The sequence below is a fragment of the Sceloporus occidentalis genome, unplaced genomic scaffold (genome assembly GCF_023333645.1).
Source record: "Sceloporus occidentalis isolate IW3139 unplaced genomic scaffold, rSceOcc1.0.p SCAF_74, whole genome shotgun sequence".
NCBI classification, from domain to species: domain Eukaryota; kingdom Metazoa; phylum Chordata; class Lepidosauria; order Squamata; family Phrynosomatidae; genus Sceloporus; species Sceloporus occidentalis.
Genome location: NW_028317054.1, coordinates 2,743,148 through 2,769,092, shown reverse-complemented (window position 1 = coordinate 2,769,092; position 25,945 = coordinate 2,743,148). Strand labels below are relative to the sequence as shown.

General features: G+C 39.3%; 1 protein-coding gene and 1 non-coding gene across 2 annotated transcripts; both read right to left on the bottom strand.

The window, feature by feature from the left end:
- Window positions 1-231: 231 nt before the first annotated feature.
- Window positions 232-25,877, bottom strand: LOC149285954 (histone acetyltransferase type B catalytic subunit-like). The gene is made up of 10 exons (XM_089494727.1): window positions 25,811-25,877; window positions 24,321-24,396; window positions 23,654-23,774; window positions 16,855-17,034; window positions 16,290-16,411; window positions 15,683-15,787; window positions 14,354-14,460; window positions 3,663-3,814; window positions 1,536-1,652; window positions 232-399 (listed from the first exon to the last, which is right to left on the bottom strand). Exons 1-10 carry the CDS (start codon window positions 25,869-25,871, stop codon window positions 232-234), a joined length of 1,209 nt encoding a protein of 402 aa, XP_089350853.1. The 5' UTR covers window positions 25,872-25,877.
- LOC149285955 (small nucleolar RNA U6-53/MBII-28) lies at window positions 1,047-1,144 on the bottom strand. Its single transcript, XR_016277749.1, has one exon. It is a non-coding gene; the product is annotated as a small nucleolar RNA U6-53/MBII-28 (small nucleolar RNA).
- Window positions 25,878-25,945: the final 68 nt, after the last annotated feature.

Sequence of the window (25,945 nt, the reverse complement as noted above, 5' to 3'; positions counted from 1 at the left end):
GAAAACTACTTTCCCCTCCCGAGTACTCACTAATTCTAAGCCAAATCGAGGTATCACCTTGCGCTGGGTTTCCAGTCTGCGTGCTCGAAGGACATCTCCGACCAGCATCTCCACAGCATTGTAACAGAATTAAGAGAATGCGTTTAAATTTGGTAGTAAATTGAAGGCTAAACTGTGTAGAAGTGCAATATTAAAGATACTGAACACTTTCGTACAGAGCGATGGAATGCGTTATGACTGAGCGAGCCGTTCCACTATCCGTCTGTATTCTGAAAGAAGTCGCTGATAGCTTTCTTCTAGTTGTTCATGCTGAGTGTTTAGGTCTATTTGGTTCATCTGGTTGGTCAGTTCCTCTGGTTTTAGACATCTTCTCATCTTGGCCATCTCCCTTTGATTTTTCTGTCGACAGTTTAAAAAAAAAAAAAAAGATCGAGATTATTAAACATTAAAGGTCAGATTACAGAGGAATAGATGTTTTTTTTCCTGCAACGCAGAAAGACATAGGAAAAATCATGCGATTCAGTGCAGTTTCAGATCTGAAGACCGCTTGTATGAGAATTTTCAAAAGCTCCTTTCAAAATGCTGGTCCTGACACCGTTACATTTGGATCTTAGAGATCCGGTATTTATGTAGCTTCTGAGTTCTACCTGGATTTTAAAACTACAGGAGTGTAACTTTGGAGGGTTCTCTGCTTTAAATAAAAGAAAGGGCTTCCTAAAGATATCTTGAGCCCATTTGGATTGATGACTGTGGCATAGACTTGATGCGGTTGTAATGTTTTCCATGTCTTAATGGACTAATATTTTGGTTTTCGCTTTACCATTTAGGAAAGTTGTAAGATCTTTGTTATATTCTCGTCAGCATCAGTACCAATGAGGGGTACGTTCATCTCTTGAACTGCAGCAAACCCTTCAAAGAGAAGCATGGTGGGAAGCATAACACAGCCCAAGAGCGACTAACCAGTTACCCTTGACGGCTGTGTCTTTAATCCCATAAAGGGTCTATCTACAGATTATTAAAATGGCCATATTGTTTTCTTCTGTTTGCAGCCTCAGTAAGTCAGTTACACTCAGCCACCGCCAGCACTGAGCATCTCAACTCTACACTGCTGTGTCGGTATTAGCATGGCAACTCATCACAGGCTGTACTCAAAAAGAAAACAATTTTAAAGAAGATTGTAAAATGTAAAAAACACCACATCATGATGGTTGTGCATGTACTGGATAAAACACTTATCCTGTACTACTATTCCTCTGAAGTGTTCTGGGAAAAGGAGATAACTAAATCCATTTCTAAAACTATTCAATTCTGCTCATTACGCCAAATCACGTTTAGGTCACACAGACAGACCTCGTTTTCTAATTTCAATACCAGTTACAAGACAGATTGCAAAGATTTTAAAGGATGGAGAATCCAAAAGCAGAGGTGGTCATGGTCCAAGCACAAGAGTGTGATAAATATTATATATACATATATATATATATATATATATATATAGTGCAAACAAGTGTCAGGTTGAAAACTCAGGACTATACCTTGTATGGGCCAACAAGTCTCTTTTTGATTTCGAGTCTGTATGCCCTGGACTTTTCAGGATTACTCATATCTGTAGCACGTAACCGGAGGATCTCATAAACACGTCTTGCATGTTGCTGAAAATAAAATAATATTTTTTATTTATTTAGTTGTTATACTAAAAGAGGTTCCATCATCTAAATTAATTAAAAATGTATATATCCTTATCTTATTGACAATTACACACAGGCCTTGGCATTTCCTTTGTCAGTGGGAGAATGGCAGTTTCCTATTGGTTGTGCAAATAGCCAATAGATCAGGGGCATCAATTTTGGTATTTGCGGCCTTGACACATTTGGTTTATATGTAGGAACCATTTTTTTTTGTGTTTTTTTTAATGTTACACACGAACATGATTTTTTGGTACCTCTCCCTTAGTGGGCTCAGGTCCCGCTCCCTCATGGTGCTCACACGCTGCTTGCGTCCGTGCACTGGGAAATAATGTCATCTCCTCGCGCTCAGACTCATTCTGCGTGGTGGGACTGAGGGAGCGTGGGCCAGCGGTTCTGGGCAAGGATCCCTGTTACACAAAGTACAGAGCACCCCCTCCCCCGCAAGACCCTAGGCACCAGGAAGTGATTTCTTGTCACCATGGCAACCTGGTGCCTGGGGTTGGTCAAGCTGATGGACAAGTTAACAAACAGACACACTTAGAACCGTAAATAATTAAAACTGTAACAAGAAATTACATATATAAAACAAAAACTGGGTGTCTGTTGCGCTCAAGTATCTATGAAGCAAAAATACCACAAACTAGCCGTGAAGAACTATAGATTGTCATAATATTGAAACACTCGGACTGGATAACGTTTTTTCGCCAATTACAAATAACACGCAAGCTGCACGTAAACCTGCTAAACGAATGCCCTGTAAACGTTGTTAAGGTGGCTGTCCCCCTGAGAGCGGATAACCGACATGCAGCTATATATCTGCTGGGTAGAATTCTGTGTAATTCTGCATGTTTTAGTCAAGTGTTGTGGATTTTCTGATTGTGTGTCCTTTGTACATAGTTGTCCTTTATAGACAGGAGATCAAAACGACAAGATGTGATGAGCAAGTGCAGGTCCTTAATTTGCTTCTTTTAATAGGTCATTAACAGGACTAATTAGGAATATGAAAATGCTAGATTTTTACCTAATTATCTCCTCAAACATTACTGCAGGATTGGAATATATGCATCCGTTTCTTTTTTTGCCCTGGAGTTTTGAAGCGGTTTTGAAACTGAAACTGGCTCAGGGCTTCCTAATTATTTTAATCAATAAAACGAGTGATTATGTAACCCTATTAGCATTCTACACTGATTGCAAACATGCAAAACATATCTGTACATGTCCATACTCCGCACACGGAAAGAAGAGACACCAATTTGGAACCCGACGGACTTAAGAAAACGGGAGATAGAAAGAAAAAGGGAACTGGAAAGACTAAAGGGGTAAGGAGGTCTTTTTTATTATCATTGGGGGATTAATAAATATAATAAATTAGATCAAAATAAAGGATGAGGTGGTATGCCATTGGGAAGTTATCCTAGGTGTCTGTAAATACCCTTGGGTTATACCACCTTATTTAAATAAAGTCACCTTTTGGCAGCGCTGTCACTGTGGAACGTGAAATATTCTATACATAGAAGCTATTTTCAGACAGCAGCAGGGAACACAAATAAGTCTCCTTTTGGTTCATGAGTGGGTTATATGGCGTGGCATTCATAGAGGCTCTACGGGAGATGCCATGACTTATTTACTGGCTCAGGTTATAGTATTATATAATGTATCGATAATGTGCTTGTATTCTTCAGCTTGACTAAATATAGTCAGTCTGAAAATGTGATTACATACACAGATTTAACATAATATATATTAACATACACCTGAATGCATGTTGTAAAGCTTGAAGTGCTAAAGTTTATGTCTTTTCCACTAAGTATCAAACTTTTCATGGAATGAGAACCAAATTCCCATGAAAGCCATGAAATAGTCCGGGGGTATACTGGAAAACTAGAAGCGTTAAGGAATTTATCCAAGCCAGCAGTATGCCGATATAAAACGCACTATAGTGTGCCCTCGGCAATCACAGCAAGAATAAAATACCTTATTTATCTTGAGTTTCTGTTGAGCCTCAGTCACCATTTCTTGACTAAACCCACTTTGAAGATGTTCCGGGGAAAAACAAGGCAGATTCTGGCAGAGTTTAACAAGGACGTAGTCTCGGAGCCGGACAAAGTTCTCTGAAGGGTCTTCAGCTGACGAAGGAAAAAAAAAAAATTACATTTCTTTTGTCATTTTTAACGTTTTTGGAAAAATATTTTAGATGAAGCATGGCTGTGGAAACAAAGCCTCTATTTCAAACACTTTAGATACCGCAAAACTAATCAGGGACAGCCCGTCGCTCCTTTTCATCTGTCCTTATCCGACAGGTTTTAAGGACGTTCCGGTACGTCAGAAGTGAAGGAATTTACTCATGCATGGGATTGGCATAAAGCTATCCTTGATCTAAGACAAGACTAAAGACTGATTTAGGTCTGAGACGTTACAGCAAGAAAAATGAGCCGACTAGATGGGCTGAATCGGTCTTACCTGCAATGAAAGGCTCAGGGACAAATTGTGCTTTTACTTTTTCAAAATAAAACAATACACATAGGTTTAAATGTGCCTTTAAATTACACACTCACCGTCTTCCACTCTTGTCTAATCTGTTAACCAATTCTTTCATAGCCTCTAAGGCACAAATGCAAAGGGATTTTTTTTTGGAGGTAAATCATTTGGATTCATGGCAGGTTTTGGATCGGCCGTCACACTTTGAGTTAATAGAAGGATGTGATCAATTTCTCAGCAATGCATTTATTGAAAAGAGTGATTTTTTTTTGTTCCTAAAGCATTGGGGGGGCACGATGGCGAACAGACTTCGATATACTATCCAACCAAAATCACTGCCTTTTAAAAGAGCAGCAGCAGCATATGGAGTGGTTTTACACCGCATGCAGATTAAATGGGAAACCAATATGTACATTTTCATCTTTAGAGGCCATAACGCCCAAAACAATCTACAGAAACAGGTTAGCGGTATGTTTTGTTGCCCATGTGCTGAACATACTGTGGAATCATATTACCTGCTATCGAGACAGGTGTGAGATGTACGAGCATCTAATAACGGCAAAGCAAAAACTAAAGGCAAAGGCCAGCGTTTCTGCTATGGTCCCCCAGAATATTTCCTTTTTCACCTCTTTGCAAATATATGCCATAAATTGTGGGTTTGGAAATCATTAATTTGCCTGTTGGTGAATGCTGGTGGGGAGTCTGACGCCTAATTATTTGGTTTTCCAAATAGCCCTGGGCCATAAAACGGCCTATAGGCTGCCGTGCAGCGGAGATGTCAGGGATCAGCCTCCTGGGGTGTTTACAATGGCCAGTGGCCTCCAACCTGGAGGTAATATCTGATGCGACAATGAGTTAATGGTCCAACTCGCCACTGAAGTGTATATGATATGAGCATTTTAGTTAATTTTACTATTTGTTTGCCTTGGCAGTAAGTATTACGGGATTAGGCGATTAGTCTCTTACCTTGGTTGTTTTATTAGGTAACTGGGGTCACAGGAGTGGACCTGTACCGACCGCAACAGCCATCAGTTCACATTATGAGCCCACCCGTTTCAGTTTAGAGGAATATATGAACTAGTAAGATGTACAAATCGTCTACTAATTGAAAAGGTATAAAATAATCCTCTTAAACATTCAAAATCGCAAATGTGCATCATATATTTGGGTGAAAAAAAAACATTTTCACTGAGCAGTCATTTTGCCTGCTTTAGGTTTTATGGTGTTAATTAGGTAGACATATTTATACGTATAGGCGTCAGCATTTTATACCTATACATTATAAACGCATTGGTCTACGGCTCTAACAGCTCTTCCAACTTTTATATAAACCATTTTTGAGAAACCAGAAAAATACAAAATCAAAAGTGAAATAGAAAAATAAGGCTGTGTTTTAATAGATGCAGTTTTGAAAAATTAGAATAGACCCCATTAAATATATGTAATGGGCTCTTTCATAATAGGCAGGACCCACTGACACAGCTGCCTGGGAAAACGAGTCTGGCTAGCATTATTCCAAATCATTAGCCACTCCATTGTACTGTAAGCACATAAATACCCCCAATTTCAAAGGCAGGGAAACAAAAGATTTAATTGTTCAAAGAAAGCCTGAACTTGTTCACTGCCAAGTTATTATGGACCTCTTGGACATTTTAACCCTTGCAACACCTTTTTAAATCAATGCTGACTAACAGCACCGGCTAAATATGTTTACAACCAAAGCACAGCTGGAAAAAAACATGCAACCTATTAAAAAAAAAAAATCATTTGACTGCTTAATAGAGGCCAAAAATATCATTCACATTTACTAAGTTACATATTATTATTTATTGTTTTATATAGAGCCAAAGTCATCTCTATTACTTAAAATGTATTTCATTGGAAAAAATATTTTAGCAACTAAAATAGTACTGTATACTACATAGTCAAATGACTGGGGGGGAGAGAGACATAGTCCATCAGGTTTAACCACTCCACAAACCCATATTACCGTATTTGCTCGATTATAAGACGACCCTGATTATAAGACGACCCCCCAAAATCTGAATATTAACTTAGGAAAAAAGAAAAAGCCTGAATATAAGACGACCCTAAAGGAAAAAAGTTTTACCAGTAAATGTTAATTCATGTAAACTATTTTTTTTAATAAAAGCTATGATTGAGAAAAATATTTTTTTTGTTTTTATTTCTTGTATTTTCCAGCCTGTCCCCCAGTTACGCACATCTGCCCCCAGGCTTGCCACACCAATATGGCACTGTGGCCCATGATATGCCTTTTAACCCTCTATATGCCACTGTGCCCCATGGTATGCCTTTTGACCCCCTATATGCCACTCTGCCTCCAGAAATGCCTTATACCCCTATATCCCATTCTGGCATTTAGGGGGTTAAAATGCATATTATGGGGCAGAGTGGCATATAGGGAGGTATAAGGCATTTCAGGAGGCAGAGTGGCATTAAGGGAGTTAAAAGGCATTGTATAGAGCACTCTGCCTCCAGAAATGCCTTATACCCCTATATGCCACTCTGGCATTTAGGGGGTTAAAAGGCATATTATGGGGCAGAGTGGCATATAGGGAGGTATAAGGCATTTCAGGAGGCAGAGTGCTCTATTAAATGCCCCCTTAACGCCACTCCAGAAATGCCCTCATTTAACTAACACACACACACACACTCTCCCCCCCCCTCCCCTCCCCTCTCCTCTCCTCTCTCCTCTCTCCCCTCTCAGCCCTCTCTTACCGGTGCTTCCAGCCGGGGCAGCGGGTTGACGTCGCCTTCTGCTGCAGCCGGAAGGAGGTGGAGTTGGCAGCGGGGGTTTGTATGCGTCCGTCGCGTATACTTTCCCCGGCTGTCAGAGATCAGAGATCTCTGACAGTCGGGGAAGGTCTACGCGACGGACGCAGACAACCCCCGCTGCTAGCCACACCTCCTTCCGGCTGCAGCGGACGTTGTCTACGCGGATCGCGTAGACGTCAACCCGCTGCCCCGGCAATACAGCAGGAAGCACCGGTAAGTGTGTATGATGGGGGGGGGGGGGGGTGAGACAGGAGGATTCCAGGTCCCCTGCAGCGGTGCGGGGGATCTGGATCTTAGTCTCCTAATCAGACTCTATTTGAGGTCTGATTAGAAGACGACCCCGATTAGAAGACGAGGGGTATTTTTCAGAGCATTTGCTCTGAAAAAAACCTCGTCTTATAATCGAGCAAATACGGTATTTGATCCAGAAAGCGGCAAAAGTCAGTAATGTCATCTCAAAATAGGAAAAGGTTCCTTCTCTACTCCAAAGCAGTCTCACTCACCCTGGATGAACATTAATAGATTACATATCTATTAAAATACTTTGTTACACATCCAGTCTTAAAAATGAAAACCTGTTTATATAGATCCATCTTCTATACTACGGTGTCTCGTTATGTTTAAAGAAAACGTATGGTGACCATATGCTAAAATGGCCTGATGTATATGATTAATATCTCTATAATTATATAATTATATATATACACACACACATATATATATATATATATTACACACACACACTTATTTATTGATCAATCTAGCGCTGTCATGTGTAATTCATTACCACACACTCACACATATATATCATTAAAAAACACACTCAGTGTCAAAACCAACATTTAACATCCCTTTAATTGTAAGTATTGGAAAGGGTCTGATTCTCATTGTGCTGCTGCTGTGTTTGTTCTGTGATTTGGGAAGTATTATATATAAATATACGCATTACAAATAGATCTGTTTGGTATCTTAAGGGAAAGGCCTACTTGAAGTGTTTTGTTGCCTTTTTTCATCCCATATACTGTATTTTTTATGACGGGCAGACGGGGATGCAATTATCACAACTGTAAAACAAATCCTTTCCCTGAGAAAAGAAAAAAATCTCAGACGTAAAGCTAAATGTTTGAGGCCTTCCTCTTTCAATGCATCTAATCCCCACTTTTGGCCATTCAGATATGTAATAAACACTTAAGTAGCACTTAAAATGTGCATAAAAATAGCTCATGCATGTTAATCGCTCCAAAAAGGTTCTACCTTTGCGACAAAGCATATGCAGAATTTCAACGTGTTTCATGCTATTCTTCTCCTTCCTTGCATTTCAAGCTGGCGGCCAAAGGTGCAGGCACTCCCCACTTTGTAAAGTATAGGGGGCACGCTGCCACAAAGCCATTCAAACCGATCCATACACAAAGAGAACGGGAAGGGTTTCAAGAGTCTTTTCTGATTGTGCAAGGCAAAAAAAAACAAAACATGCTGATCGGGAGGAGGTATTCGGGGCAGACATGCAGGTGCTAGAACATCTAAATATACATGTACGACTGCACAGAAATATTATATATCTACGTATAATGCATAGCTTAACATGTAAGGAGACTGAAGACATGTGATTTAAGTTTATATTATGAAGGCCATATAAGCTCTTCCTACAGGAGAAGCTCAATGGGGTTGGATCTTCATAATGTATAAAAAGCTGAAACACAACTCTGCCCTTAGTGAATAAACCCCAAAATAGTATACCCTGGTAAATAAATAGATTAAACAAATTACATATAGTGAAGCAGTTTTAAGCACAGAGCTCCTCGTAAGGCCCACTGCATGCATCTATTCTACATAAATAATTCTTCAACTAAGTCTATAGAAAGGATTCTTGCCCTTTCAAATGTTATATTTAAATCACCTTTAGGTCACATTTAAACAAAAATCACACACAGCTCATGGTATTATAAAATACGAGTATCTCATCCCGCGATCGAAGGCCTGCGTATCCTGGTGCTATTTTTCCATGTGTGTGATTACATCATACGGATGTCACGTCAGCAGCATGATGTAACTAAAAAGAAATGTCACAAACTACCACAATCCAGCCTACAACCCAAAGCGCGGCGCCTACGACAAAACATTTAGCGTTGCAATAGAATTTCATAGAAATGGAGAAACTCACCTCCATGTTAATTACCATCACATCTAGTATTAGTTGGAAGGATTAACACTTTTAGGAAGACGCAAGCAGAAAATGAAGCGGTGCTATAAAGAAAACTACAGCTGTGTGCATTCAAATCTATAAGTTAAGCTTGTGTCTCGGTGCAGATGGCATATATACAGACATTAGGAAACAATGTTAAAAATTGTGCATGAACCAAAAAGCAAAGCTTCTTCTTTTTACAAAACTCCCACCAACTTCTATTAGCTTTCTATTTAAAAAAAATAAAATAAAAAACATTTAAAAAAAAAAAAAAAAAAAAAACTTTCCAAAACTAGGTTGCTGTTTTTTTGTTAAGAGTCTAGTGTTTATAAAATGTGTTTTAAGACTGGGGCATAATAGCCATTTGTATGCGTTCTTGCTCTGTATAGTAGATTGGGCTCAGGTGATGAACCCTGAGACTTTATCATACAGCCTGTGGTAAATAATACAAAGGCTCAGTCTTATTAACCCAGCCAGACATTCTGTGTAATGAAGAACAGACTTCATTAGCATTGCCATAAAGCATCAGCTCAGCGTGGTGTTTCTGCGGGGAAAGTCAAAGAGCTAGGTTTCTGTCAATGTTAACCTACAGATCTCTTCCCTGCTGAAGCAAAGAAAGCTCTTAAGGTGGCGGGACGGTCCGAGTAATCCGTACTTTGATCCGACAGAGATGTACACGCGTGTTGGGTAAGTAATGATTACAAGTGGCACCAAGATACTGAAAACTAAACATTCAAATAAATGCTTCTTTAGTACATAAGATATATTTGCATTTTAAATCTCAGTATGGGGAAAAAAGATAATCAAAGCCTTCACTCAAATAATAAATGTAGCAGAATAAAACAAGTGTATTTGCAACACACTAAAATTACATTCCAATGTTTGCAGTTCAAATTAAGTTTATTCTGTCACACAGCAAGTCTACTTATATACTTCCCAAGTACACCATGATGCAAATTATAATACTCCAAACGGCGTGTAAAAAGGCGCATGGGGCATAAAATTGCAATGTGAGCAAGAACCGTGTGGTGTAAATATTATCGAAAAACCCCTTTTGGGAAACATATCTATATATTTATACACACACACACACACACACACACACACACAAACTTAAATGTGTCAATTAGGCCTTGCCTAAACATATAGAAAAGCCAACATGAACGAAAACATACACAAGCTTCGCACTCCGGTAAGTAATTGTAAAGTGCTTTAATGTGCAATGAAGTGCCTACACGAACGCGCCGTAACACAAAGCTTAACACGTTTCACACCTTAGGTGGCTTTACTCATAAACTTACATCGATAGTAAAGTCAACCCTACAGTTCTGGTACGTGGGTACAAATCTCATCTGGCAGCTGGACTGCTGTAGGGGCCAACTGTATGGATGTCTGAGGGTCTAAATGTCTTTATGTTTCTTTCATACAACATGCACCACTGTCTGCCTTCCTTCCTTAATGAAGGAACAGCCTTATCAACTGGAAGCCTCATGGATCACTTTTCCGAAATTAGTCTGTCGCTAGAAACGGGGGTCTGGCTTACTATCTCTTTAAAACAGCAACACAAAACACATCTGTTCTACAGAAGGAAGACCACCCCAGTAAGAGACATTCTCCTCCGTACATCAATAATTTTAACTCAGAAGAGGAAGTGCTTTTTGGAGGGTAATTCAATCAATCTTGAAAGGGGTATTTATTGGGGTGGGGGCTTTCGGAACAGTAATGTAGGCTGAAAACTTACTGGAGGAGAAACCCTCCACCTTTCAAAATGTAAAAATGTATTTAAGTGTTCCCCATGCTGTAGTAACATACATAATGATTGATTGTTACAGCGCCGTCACAGTCTGCAGAGATGTACAATGGGCAAACATGCAATGCACTTCTTAATGTCTTAACCAACTTGGACTTCTAGAGACAAAAAGGTACAAGGTGGCTCTGCTGAAATCTAGAAAATAAAAATAATACACTCTTTAAAGGTAGAACACTTATTCCAACCACTGTAAATCAACTAACAGAATCATGTAGACACATATAGACCGAAAGGGAAATGAGCTTTCATGTCTACGTTTAACGATACGTGTTCTCCGGCAGTAGGGGTAGATCTTATCTTCAAAACCCTTAAGTAAATTTACTTCTCTAAAGAAACGTGAAAAACTTAAGATAATCCGATACAAGAGACTAACAAAACTTCAAAGGGAGGACCTGTAATAGTATAATGAACTCAAATGTGATCTGGAAAACATTTATTTTCTTAAAGCAGGCTTTCCTGATTAACGAGACAGATAGATTTCAGACAGACAGGAGAAGAACATGGAAGGTGCATGGAAGCTACTGCCGATTTCTATAAACTGTGGTTAATAAAGGACTAAAGAGTAAAAACTAAGAAAGGGAAAAAAAAAAATCAAAAAAAAAAATCACAGAATCCTATTTCAAGCTAACTGCTAAAATGTGCTTCTGATATAAAATCAAATGCATTAAAAAAAAAAAAAAAAAAAAAAAAAAAAAAGGGCCAACAAATCCAATTTGACATTGTCTGATCTATGGAAGGGGATTTGTACCGGAGAATGCAGTCCTCTTGGACCTGCCAGCTAGTTGGCCTACGCCAAGATAAGTCAAATCAATGTCTGTGGCACTCCTTGCTTTAGTGAACATTTTACCCCCATTTTCAATTAAAATGCACATCAGAGTCCATTTTGCATGAATTTGAATTCATTTTACTGTATTAGTATTACTCTCTAGTAACTGGAGTTAGAAAATTAGGTTTTTGCCTTGTTTAACCATCTCCCCCGCTGCTTCAACAGAAAAGCATACTTAACTACTCTTTCAATAGTAGATGAGCTGCCATTTAAAATAAAGGCGAGTACCAGCAGCCTATCATATGTACGCTAGCTGAATCTTTACATTCAACTAGCTTCCATGTGATTGGCTGCCACTACTCCCATTGATTTGGGCTACAGGGCATGAGCAGGAAGTGTACTTAAGTACACTCTACCACCATAAAGGCAGCCAGGGAATCAGGTAAACTAGACTGCAGTCTCCTTTTCTAATGCCAATGACTTAGGAACACCGTGGGAAACTGACTCAACTATGTACTAAAATAATAATACATTTTGAATGAAAATATCGGGAGACGGAGACCAATCTGTTCCTTCAACTTATGAGGAACAAGTAAGCAGCAGGGAGAACACATATCCCGGGTAAATTCTGATTAAAATATTTTCAGTATTTCAAAATGCAGAAAAACTAAAATGAAAGCTATTGCACTGATGCTTCTCCTGACTGCCAATTACTGCCCCGTAGGTTACAAATACACCGAGGTCCAGTACTTTATACAGTAGGATAGCTTATGAGAACAGGAGTCCCTACGAGGCAGCAGCGTGAAAGGCGATCCCCAAAACGCAAGTCCCTGCTGCTGTCAAGGGGCAGGAAAAACTACAATGAAAGTGTTAAACCGCTATAAAACCTTCCTGACACACACGGGTCCAAAAAGACAAAACCACATACAAAAAGCTTACGTACCAAACGCGCCTGGCAGAGCAGTAAGAAAATACGACGGCACTCATACAGAAACAAGTGCATTGGAAAAACTGCTTTCAGGCATCCTTTTACTTTGGCAATTAAACAATAGGAGATGCGATTAAAAGCAATGAGTGTCACTAGACACTTTAGCAATAGCATTAATGTACACAGCCACTACTACAGTTTTTCGGTTCATTCTGAATGAAGAAACAAGCGATTGTAAGCGTGCAGCCACAATGTCCTCAATACATTGCACTACAGAAAGTTCAATCTCCTTCCAAAGTAAGTCCTTAGAAATCCTCACAGACCCTCTAATTACATTAAAGCCCTCTATGGGCTGCTGCACTTGCATATAATAGACTTCTATTCAACAGAAGAGGTTACCGTGCAACATTCAACAGATTAAAAAAGCACATCTGAGAAACTGACCACCTTGAAACTGGTAGAAAAGTTAAGTGCACTGAATGAACCTCACAATACTACCGTTTCTGTTCATCTTTCAATAACAAGCCCTATATTATTTGGTCAGTTCACAAGAAGAATTATAAAGCAAGAAATCAAGTTAATTAAACTCAGCTATCGGGAATTGCATTGATAAATTTAGTAGGTTTCAAAAAAAAAACAAGGGCAAAGTAAAAAAAAAAAATAAAAAAATAAATAAATAAAAAATAGCCATTTGACGAGCAGTATTTCAAACTGAGTGTTCACCCAGACAACCGGACCAAGTATGGATAGGTTTCACATCTGGAGAAATAGAAATAATCAAAAGAAAGCGTGAGAAAATAAGCGAACATGTGAGCGAAGCAAAGACTCAGAGTAGGCACTGTTTTTAGACTAAACGGAAAGCAGTAGTTTTAAAGCCCCCACTTTAATATTCATTGTGAAAGGGCAACACTGGTTACGTTTTTCAAGCAAGGAGGGCTGGGCTGACCCTGTGTAATGCATATCTTGATAGGTAAGAAGACTGAAGACATTATAGACAGCCAGCCAAATTCTTCCTGCGGAAGAAGCCCACTGTGCTTTGACCTTCATAATGTGCAGTCCAGGGGTTGAAGCCCAACTCTCTGGCAAGTTCTTCCTGTACTGAAGAGACCCCATCAGCAAACCCAAAACACTGACCAGCATTTGTGAGGATACATACAAAAGGACTTTGCTTATGTCATACTCCTCTTCGCTAATGTTCTCCCCTGCTGAAAACTGATCCTCTTTTGCAGATGACAGAGGTCAATGAGGCCACAGAGAGCTTGTATACAAACTATAAATTTCTATACTTCACAGCGATTCAAGATTTCCCATGCTATCCGGGCAATGCTAAGCCATCATGGACAACAATCATTGGCAAATATCTCTGGCATTTAAGAAAGGTAGTAAGCCATACGTACATAGGTCTAGAAATAGTAGTGCAGCCTGTCAGAGGAACAGGATCATTCTAAGATAACTAAGTATGTACACCTTTGGTGGTGGCTATTAAATATTTAAATGCAGAATGGGAAATCCTAACCTAATTAGATTATGGCAAACACAAGAACCTGAAAAAAAATGTTTCCCTTTTGTTGATAACCTGTAAAACCGCCTTTGCAAACCGCATGTCAAAGTGTGGCAGTAGCTCACTGAACGTTTACATTTTTAGGTAAAGGGGTGGGGGGGGGGGGCATAACATCTTTTGTTATTCAAAAATATTCCACAATACCGGTAATATCCAAGATGTTTGGAGAGGAAAGGTAGTATCTGTGAACGGTTTCCAGAAGCTGGGCCCCATGCCCTTCACCTTGAAACGGAGGTAAAATCAGCATTTGGCTGCGAAGGGAGAAGAGAAAACATAAATGTTACGGCACAGATATTAGAACTTGCCACAGCTTGACAAAAACAATATGAAAATGCATAAGTATAACTACAAAAAATACCGTCATACACGTGAATTTAGGATTCATTAAATCTAGTGTTTTGGGGATGAGTGGATTTCTTACACACAGGGATGTTTTCATTTTAAAAGTATTGCTCTCCATTGACTGCTAACGCTTAGCCTGCCCGCTGAGCCTAGAAGCTTTACGGCAGCCGGCTGGAGTCGCAGAAACGTTGATATAAGCTTTGCGGTAACATTTTCTACATTTTGTTTGAACAATGCATGGATCAAACATTGCTTTCTTTTAAATGCATGCACATTGAGAGTGTTGTTTAAAAGAGCATGTTGAAAGAACACCCCCCCTGGAAAAAAAATAAAATAGAGAAACGCATCTACATAAACATCAAATAAGTGAAAATGTGTGAAAATGCCAATAAGCTTTCTTCTTTGTTTGTAACTTAACATGAGGATGTGCGAGAGCATGGAGGAAAACCCAATATATGTTTACAATATTCAATAAATGTTTATAATTCTCAATAACGATTTCCGCCACGTAATTCTGCAATATATTAGGCCAGGCTATGAGCAAGTGTTTGGTCGGCGCCACGACAGCAAGTCTACTGGAAACGTGTTGTCATGATATCAAACGCATTTAATGTCAGTTTTAATTGAGTAAGAAAGCATAGCAGAGATTAGTTAATTTTAATAAACAATTTTACTTTTACAGACAGAGACTCACCGAGATTTTAGATAAAAGGTATCCTTTCAGACTCTAAAAATTATTTCTCTACAATTAAATTATTGAATTTTTTTCCCCCAATTATTTTCATTAAAACACAATTATTGCGAAATAAAACAACCACAATTTGGGGATACCTGTTTCACCCTCAGGGCATCAGAACAGCAAGAAATACATCAAAAATATCTGTTTATAAAGTTGTTTTTTTCCTTTATTGAGGCAAAGACAGCTACTTACACTTACAAAAATAAAACGTCACTGCGCTTAGCGTGCCAAAAGAAATAGTAGTGCTGCCCTAATTAACAGGACCCTTTTTTGGAGCTTTCAACAAGCTAAACACAATTAAAGCTAATATTGGGAACTTCAGTAAGATTCACTTCTGAAATAAAAGGGAAAAAGAGAAAGAAAAAAAGGGGCACGTGTTACACCGCAATTACCTTACACGTGGCCGGGTTTTGTCTGGGTATACGTAGTAATTATAGACTGTCATGTAGCCCACGGTCGCGAAAAGCGTAACTCCGTCCTTATTATACTTCTCGAATCTGCAGATAAAACAGAAAGCCAAGTGGGTCAATTACAGTCGCGCTCCCATGCAGGGTCCATTTTCTTTAGCCATTCTCTGAGTGAATTTCTAGTGTCAGCCAGCTCCTCGGCGAGGGCCCGATGGGTACACCTGCTATACTCTGAATGTACAATTCACTTAATTGGTGAGCTGCAACTTGGGTAAATCAGACCTCTTTGCATCACTTCAGTGCACTTGCCTATTGTCTGTATGAATGGACGACATGTAAAAAGAAACACAGGCAAAGCTCATTTAACTGTTTAAGCCTGTATTCAGTGTTCCAGTGCACAACAGAATTTAATTCAGTGCTATTCTGAAGGTCTCCAGAAACATAATAGGAGAAAACGGTGAACCTTATAAACAATAGTTTGCTCTCCCTGGGAAAAATATTATAATGTCGCAGATTAATTGGTGACCATCAATTAAAATTCAAGCTTTGCTGAAATGGGAAGGGTCTAAGGTTGACATAGGATGGTACTTACACCAAAAAGTAGTCCCATCGTTCATCGTCCACATCAATAAAGCTAGCGGTTTCAATAAACCACATCAAAAAGGTTTGGAGTCTTTCATGGTAGTCCCGGAAGCCTGGACAGGTCATATCAGTCTAAAAAGGGCCAAAGATTTGATCAGAAGCAATAGAAATGGGGTGCGGACATCCCTGATAAGCGATTTCATTAAAAATTGGCTCAAATTAGGGTCTAGAACATATAAAGCTGATTACAGCTGTTCATTGTGAGGACTAAAGTGCAAAATGGACAAAGTGAAGCAATTTGTAATCTAGTTGATGGGTTGTGTTGACTAATGCAACTTCAGGACTGTTTGTATATTGTATAAATTGTAACCAAATTAGACAGACTATTCCTAATAGTATCGAATAAATAAATCAAATAAATTTTGTCTCAGTCATAGTTTGGGCCAGAAATACTGAAATGTCATGTGACACAAAGCAGGATTTTGTTATCTTCATGCGTTAAGAATGAATGATTTTATTTGGACTGGGGAAGTTCATGTAATTATGGACTTACATGCCAGTAACCATTCCCATACCTTACATATCTGATATGTAATATCTTCACCAGCGTCTTCATGGTGTACGGTATAAGTGTGTAATATTGTTCCAAAGGCTTTAAAATTCACTTCTTTTTCCAGCAAAGATATGAAGTCATCAGTACCGGTACAAAAACCTGCAGGTATTATCTCTCGAATCTTGCTTTCCACATCATCTGCCTAAAAAGAAAAGGGGGGGGGGCACTTATTTTATGACACACATTTATATATCTATCTATAAACACACACACACCTCCTATTTGAGCATTTTTCAAATGGATATATAACTACCCTACATTAAATGACATTAAGATTGTTAAGAAGACGCTCTGTTAACAAAAACGGAACAGATCGGTGAAATCTCTTTATCCCCGTTTTTCATATAGACATAGCTGCTGAAATATATTTTTGATGAGGGTACATGCTCCTTTGCAGTGGTTTTGTATTTACTTAATATATCATCTTTAGCCATGTAAATATGCAAACGGGACACAAGTAGGGCTTCACATACTTCGGACAAAAGATAAAAGCAATCAGATATTGTAAAGTTCCAGTAACTTCAGCTTATACAGGAGGTGAGAACAAGCAAGTTATTTGGGTTCTCCAACTGGGAACAGGGGGCTACATTTGGTCCCTAAGGGCCTCTATATGGTACCCAATATCATCCATCCCGCCATCTTGGCTCTCAGGTTCTGTTGTACTGTACACAGTCCCTAAGACTTTCTGCATCACAATAAAAATACCAGAAAAAAAAGGTTTTTTTAATACATAAGAAGGCATTGACAAAAAGCCTAATGCCGTGCAATCAATAGGCTTTTGCCCAAGACTACACTCTACATAGATAAAACATCCCAGAGAACGAGGGGTAACACGCGGTGTTATAAGTTTGTAAAATCCTTTTAAACATAGTTTGCCAACCTAAAAGGTACAGATGGCACAGGTCTCAGTCCGACATTATCATAACATGAATAATCGGTTCTGACTGCCAAGGAAACATTTTCAGAATATGTATAATATATAGAGGCCATTACCAACAATACTTTGGGGATAGGGTCATATATGCTCTTTATACGTTTTGATCTTTATTATGAAGCAGCATTTAGCAGAGACGTTTTCACCCGTTTCGTGACTGGTGACGTAAATAACAGTAAAGGGATTATAACGTAAAAACAGCGCATCCAGCAGAATCCTACACATAAAATATACAGAGAAAAAAGCATTACGGAGGCTGAAGATCTCAGTCAAGATTCTCAATTTAAGATTACAAGGAATTACAACTTTTGTGAACAGTTTTTTTTTTTAATGCAGATTCCCAACAATAAAAGAGGAAATCCTGTCAGACAAACCATAATCGGAGATTAGACGTAAGCTTGTTAAACAAGCACCGTCACCCCGCAGACTGTCAGCTGAGCAGACTCCATGCTCCTTTTCAAATCCCTTAAGGCCACTTGAATGACTACATTTAATACTTGTCTTTAGCCATGAATATTTGATGAACTTTCACAATAACATATTACTGCTTCTCACCAGGCAATAAAACTTAATGAATTGGTCTCTACTTAACAAAAAAACTGTGCCCCCCCCCCTCAATACAGTCCATAAAAGCCAAGCAACATATTCAACAAAACGCGCTTGCATCCCATTCAGTGCCTTCCTTTCTCTTGGCGTAGGGAGGGCGGCTAGACAATAAAACCAGGTTTTTACTCAATGGAGTCTGCAGTGTGTACGGCTAGAATGTTTGTATTGTATCTATTTCCACAAGGGCTCACACAAGAACACTTTGTGTTAACTTACTAAGCAGTCCTTTCACACCGTTTACATGCATGATGAGTATTAGTTCAAAACCAAGACTCTCGCTACTTGGCATTCAAAACAGGGAAATTAAGATGCTTAGGACAAAATACGCTACAAAAGGCTAATACAACACGCTACTAATTCCTGTCCTTTCAAGCATTATCCCTCTAGCTGGAGCAATGCACCTGCAGATGAATGGCACTTAATCGACATTCAGCTAACCGCGTGCGTTTTGGAACAAATGTTTGGATAAAGTAAAATTTATATAATTACATATATACACACACACATATATATATATATATATATATATATATATATACACACACACACAGATTTTTCCAGCCCTATAAATTAGTAATAAAGCCAACAGACCGCCAGCCATTGACCACATATTTTTTCGCGTACTGGTACATTTAGAAGGCTTTTCACTTATTTTCTTCACCTGTGTGACCTCGAAGATATACTGATACGATTAGATTACAACACTAGTAACTGTCCTCTTTCTCATTCTTTCCAAAAAAAAAAAAAAATTTTATTTATCGCTCAATCGCCATGATGTCCATCGATCGAAACGCTTTCATTTAATTCTGACAGAAATAAATCTAGAAAATTACAAGTGATGACAGGAATTGCCACGTTGTCTTATAACAGCTCCTGTTACAGCGAGATGTGCTGAAGCCGCTAGAGAATTTGAAAATGTACGGGGTCTACGTTCTAGAAAAAAATAGGAAGAATAACACAGCCAAACAAAAGTACACTAAGAAGTCTTTATAAGATATATTAACAATGATGGGGTATCATGATATATATCAGTATATCTATTTAGAACATACACAGTTCTATTGTTATCACCTCCTGCTCTGTATCACATTGGTTACGTCCCCACAAACCAAATAAATAAAATATATATTCCACAGCAATTTGCAGTACTACTTAAATTCGGCAGAAAAAAAACAATTTAAGGGTGAGAACGAAAAGAACAATTACTTGTGCAATGGAGTACAAGCTAATGTGAGCAAAATAGAGCTTTGTTTCTTCTTTAGTTCCGCAATCAAATTGTTATCAAACCCTCATCTGATTCACGAAACCTTGCAAGTGACATGTATGAAGTATTTTTCAATGCGACCTGAAAGGGTAAACTGAGTCTCTTCCATGAAAGTTTTCTCTTGGTTGCATTGTTGGCTTGACTGTATCTAATCCACGGTAAATTATCTTAATTCCCGTGACTGATCAGGTCCTTGGAGTGTTGGGTTGTGTTACAGGACTGTAGGTATCCACATGCAGACGTGTGTAAAAACTCTGCAAAAAAGGGGATCTTTCAATTAAGCGTGATGTCGAGTTGATAGACGGAGAACGCAAGTGCTACAGAAAACCAGACAAGCGGCTGGAGTGACGAGAGTTCAGATAGGGGAAAGGTTACACAAGATGATATACGGCCCTTGTATAAAACGCAGAGGTAGACCGCGTTGTTTCTAAACCTTGCAGAAAACGTGAAATTGTAAACAGAGTCATGAAATATCCCCAACATGGACATCAGGATAGCCACAGGGCCCAAATGCATCCGGATGTGTTGGTGTACATGTTCGCAAGCACTAGTTTGGAATTTACAAATTAGAGTAGTCTTGATATTTTTGGAAGCCGGAAATAGATGCGCCCAGAGCGATCAGACGAACACCAATTTTTATACAAAAATTGTTATTTACCAACATAACATTCAGCATCAGGTAGCAATGCTTCCCCACAGGTCAGTGTAAGAAGTGTTAGTGTTACATCTCTCCTGGTATTTGAGCAGCCCTGATAAATGTAAAACTCTCCAGCATGCACCCCTGCCATGCTTCACATGCTCTTAATTTTAATAATTTTTAGTATTGTCAAAAGGAAACGCTCATCAACTTGCAGCTAGAGTTCTAGTGCTGATTGTACACGACTAAGTAAATCATATCCAATGAATATGAATGGAAAAAGTTTTGGTTGGTAAATAAATAGCTGTCGGGGTCCCCAGCCATTTCCTTAGCGTATTAAAACATTTGAAAGGGAGAATCCAGCTGAAAGGTCGTTTAAAATTTTTACGATAATCACTTTACAAATGCATGTTGCAGAACCCCGCATATGTGAACTTTCTAAATGTGCTGACCCCAAGACTCTTGAAATATTAATGCTTTAATAGCCCGTTGTAAAGAGCCTATATAGTTAACACCGTCCTCATGGAGACCTTGAGTTGTCATTTTTAACGACAGTTAATAAGGTCACCTGCATTCAAGCAGGTATATGAAAAGCTGTGCGATAAAATTAGTTTCATTCTTGGTCCATTCTTTTTTTGGACGACAAATTCCGTTTCCTGCCCTTTCGTTTCGGATGAAAATTGAAAGGGGCATTCAAACAAAATTTGTTGTCATTCACCCTCACGTGGTGTTTCCCGGTCTCATGGAGGATCGGGGGGGACAGAGTGTGCTCAGATACACGGCCCTTTTGCCTGAAAAAAACTTCCCGGTGAACTTCTGCAGAATGGTGGAGCTTCCGGACACACCTTATCAGAATACTGCTGTTTCTGAGCCTTATTGCCCTAGAGGGCCGGAAAAGTGACATCCATGACCCTCTGCTATGAGGTTTTATCACACACACATTATATATACACACTGACTGGCCACTTTATTAGGTACACCTGTTCAATTGCTTGTTAACACAAATAGCTAATCAGCCAATCACATGGCAGCAACTCAATGCAATTAGGCGTGGTGAAGACAACTGGCTGAAGTTGAAACTGAGCATCAGAATGGGTAAGAAAAGGGATTTAAGCGAGATTTTGGTTCGAGATTACAGAAAGGCAACAGTAACTCAAATAACCACTCGTTACAACCAAGGTAGGCAGAATACCATCTCTGAACGCACAGCACGAACCTTGAAGCAGATGGGTTACGGTAGCAGAAGAAGTGGCACGTACCACTCCTATCAGCTGAGAACAGGAAACTGAGGCTACAATTCGCACAGGCTCACCAAAATTGGACAATGGAAGACTGGAATAACATTGCCTGGTCTGATGAGTCTCTATTCCAGCTGCGACACTCAAATGGCAGGGTCAGACTTTGTTGTAAACAACATGAAAGGATGGATCCATCCTGCCTTGTATCAACGGTATCAAAAGGTGTGACATTTCCTTAGCACACTTTGGGCCCCTTAGTTCCAACTGAGCATCGTATAAACACGATGGCCTATCATCTCACACTGGTTTCTTGAACATGACAATGAGTTCACTGAACTCCAATGGCCTCCGCAGCCACCAGATCTCAATCTATTAGAGCACCTTTGGGATGTGGTGGAACGGGAGATTCGCATCATTGGATCTGCAGCCGACAGATCTGCAGCAACTGCGTGATTCCATCATATCCATATGGACCAAAATCTCTGAGGAATGTTTCCAGCACCTTGTAGAAAGTATGCCACGAAGAATGAAGGCAGTTCTGAAGGCAAAAGGGAGTCCAACCCGGTACTAGCAAGGTGTACCTAATAAAGTTGCCAGTGAGTGTATGTATGTATGTATATATAAAAATTCATCATGGAGCAATGTAGAAATGTATGGAATGAGAGATATTTGGAATTTACATTTATTCCATATTGTACTTTGGTACCTAGAGGGCCTCCCCATCTCCAGCCACTAGCATTTAAGTATAAACATAAGATATCCATCTTGAACTGACATCTCGTCTGCACAGTTAGATAGGCAAGACTTGCACTGGGAGGTAAGAAAAGGCTGCCTTGGCTCAACAGCTGGTTGCACTCCCAAACTAGAGGACTGTATTGCGGATGCGGGTGGTCTTACCGGCGGAGAGGCACTGTACCTGCGGGTCCCGGTAATCCCGCGCAGTCCCGCAAGGCTGCCTTCGCGTTGCTTCCTCTCTTGCTCCGCCCAGGAACACAGCAGAGTCACGTGATTCTACGTCACTTCCCGTGACTCCGCCTTGTTCCTGGGCGGGGGAAGAGATGAGACGCTGTGAGGGAGCAACGCGAGGGAAATCTGCAGTTCAGGTAAAGCGGTGGGGGTGTGATTGACCACATATGTGGCGGGAGTGGGTAGGATTGGACACACATGTTGCAGGAGCGGCCGGGATTGGACAAAAAAAGGCAGCGGGAGTGGGATGTAAAAAGCAGTCCCTCACAGGGCTCTATCCGAACTTTTTGTTGAGCAATAACTGTAAGACACCTTTAGGATGCCACCATGCATATCTCTAAGGGTTCTCTCTCCTACTGTTTACAATCCTCTTAGAATTGAAAGTTTGCTCTTTGCATATATAAGTCTAGCCTTGGATTCCAACCATATTTGGACATTTTAACCAATCTAAAGAAAGGCGGCCTTGTTGTGAAGCTCCAGCTTGATGAAATGTAGAGTCATGTGAAAAAGAAAGTACATCTCTTTGAAATCCTCTTTGAATTCTATGGTTTTACCCTTCCCAGATTGATGGGCAGCAATAATTTTCCCCAAGATCATTGCTGTCTTTCCTCTAAACTGCTAAAAATTCAGCTTTTATATAGGTGGTCACATTTTCTGATGATCAATTAATCAAGGGCATTTGATTAGCAGCACCTGTCCGCTACTTAGTTTTTCACACATGGCTTCTCCATTTTGACTTTATTTTTGTTGAATAAATCATGACACGGTGTAACATGTCATGTCTTGTTGATCTGAGGTTCTATTTACCTAATTTTTAGACCTGCTAAGGAACAGATGATTGTTATTTTATCCCGATATGTACAACTATAGAATTCAAAGATGGTGTACTTTCAACATGACCGGATTTGAGCAGCAATAATAATTTATACGCTAGTGTACAGGCCAAAATTAGGTCACAGATTTTGCTGATGGTTGCACAAGGATCAGAAGATTTGCTGAAATACCTTATTACATTTGAAGATGAACAAATCTTCTTAAGACCATGTCCTTAGGGAGCAACATACACTTTTCTATAACTACATAAAATGTACTAGTAAAAACACGTTAGTACATTACCTGAACAGAATCAAACTTGTCATTCACTTTAGAACTGTACTGGACACGAAACATTGTGGACAGGCTTCCGGCACTGAAGTACAGCAGAATCTTTAGACCTTTATATCCAAATGCCACCTCACTGAAAAGATGAAATATTAGTAAATAAAGATACAAGGTGCGAGTTTCTAACAAACACAAACTAAGAAGCTACACTACCACTGGAAAAATAAACACACCTACAATGTAATTGAGGAAAATTGTCCTATTTTTTCTTACTATTTGCAAATATGTGTTGCACTTTGGTATTCTTAACGATAACTCGGTATCAGATAAGCGTTTTATTCAGGAGACTAAATACTATAAAATTCGTACGACCTTCCATGTGCAAAATGTAAGGCATATAAAACTTTCTTTCCTACCACAGACACGTTTGTTTTAGCTTAGTAACACTGTATTTCAGTTAGGACTCACCTCCAACATATGAGCGTATGTGCTGAAACGCAGTATTAAAGCCTTACACTTATTTAAAGTATATATCTGCAGACTTGAATTTCATTACTAATAATTTGCCCTTCTTTATTTATTAAATATGGCTCATTGCTGCTGCCCAACAATATTAGGATGGAACACAGAAAAAATGCATAAAATGTTTGCCTTTGCTGCAAATATAAAAACTGTCACTTACTCATCCCCGAATAACTGGTGGCTGTATTCTGGATTGAAGGTCACACTGTCATCTTCTATGTCTTCTGGAAAGCGCACTAAATTGACAAGAAAGAAGGTTACAGGCCTATAGAAGCTTTCAAGACTGATGCACATCAAGGTCAAAAGGGAACAATCACCTTTACATCTTAACAAGACCTATTCATTAGTTACCAATAGTTTGGGTACCTTGTTAAATAGCTATAATTGGCCCGGAAATTTAGTAACAGACACAGTTACCTTACGTAAGCCAAGAGCTTTACCGAAAGGTGGCAAAATTACAACACCAATTAGCATCCAGTTGCGATGTCTTCACAACAGGGGAGTCGCTACACAGAATCTGTTACTAACATATGTGTCTGATATTTGCAAAGCTGTTTTTATTTAAATGGTTTCCAAATAATAAGATAAGTATGAGATAAGGTTTACATTATGCAAATAGAAGTAATGAAAGAGGTGCTTGCAGAAATGAACAACCCCATAAAGCTACACGTTACTAAAAAGAAGACAAACCAAGGTATTTTACTAGGGCTATTTGAACTTTTCAGGCAGCAACTTTAGCTCCAGTCTCTTTCAAACTTTGCGATTTTATGTATCCCCCAAGCTAGTTTAGCTGCCCTCCCAAATTCAAATTACCACCATATTTTCCCCTAAAAAGAAGACAGCAAGTGTATTCAAATTTATTTATTTTAGGTAACCGAGGAGTGTTGTAAAGGAGTATAAAAGGATTTTTAAAAACTTTTTATAGCGCTAGGTACAATTGGATTTTTTCAACTCTTTCATATGTATACTTTTTTTTTTAAATGGCATTTATTTTACCATCTATTAGAGAGCAGCGCACAATGTATAGAGATCTACTTTAGGGGCTTTAATGACCCCAGGGATCTCTATTAGCCCATGGAAAAGCCTGTGATGTCACCAGTTAGGGTTCCCTAGCACAGCAATCATAGCATCCATAGTGCTTACTGCATAGCTGCTAGCACACTGTACGATCAGTCACCGAAATGCTGTGACAGGAGATCCGATCGCATCAAGAGGACTCCTCGCCGACATCAGTGAAGATCTGGCTGGAAGGAAATGCCTGACCTTCTGTTCATGCATTTAAATCCCTGCAGAATGTAATGGCGCTCAATTAGAGCGCTGTCACATTTGATCCGACAGCTCGGGGCCACAAATTTTGGCCCACGCTGTCAAAAGGAAGACCATTTAACAGCCTGATCTCCTGTTCACCGGGTGGATTTAACCATGACGTAGGAGATACAGCTTTGGTCCTCAAGGACCAGTTTTCATGATGTCACTGGTTGTTAAGGGGTTAAATTAATATACTTGCTTAAAAATGGGGCCAACAGAGGAAATAAAATGTAACAATGTAGGGCAGTAATAGTTGAAGAGGTTCCACAAGAAAGCAAAGACGGTAAAAATAAAGCTGTTGATTGCGCCAGCGTGGAAGTTCATAAACCAAGATATACTCACCTAATTTCAGTTTGATGGCTTCATTTGTATCACACTTATACTCCGCTAATTTCTTTTCCATAGCACTGAGACCTAAGAAAATATGAAATATTAGAAAATACGGCTTGGAAGGCAGAGCTTTGTATCAGCAGGGGG

Coding starts and splice junctions, on each gene's coding strand:
- LOC149285954 (XM_089494727.1), bottom strand. CDS start 25,871: ATGGAAAAGAAATTAGCGGAGTATAAGTGTGATACAAATGAAGCCATC. Junction 17,035..23,653: donor ACAAGTTTGATTCTGTTCAG/GTAATGTACTAA, acceptor TTTTCTTTTTAG/GCAGATGATGTGGAAAGCAA. Junction 1,653..3,662: donor AGAAACTCAAGATAAATAAG/GTATTTTATTCT, acceptor TTTTATTTTCAG/CAACATGCAAGACGTGTTTA.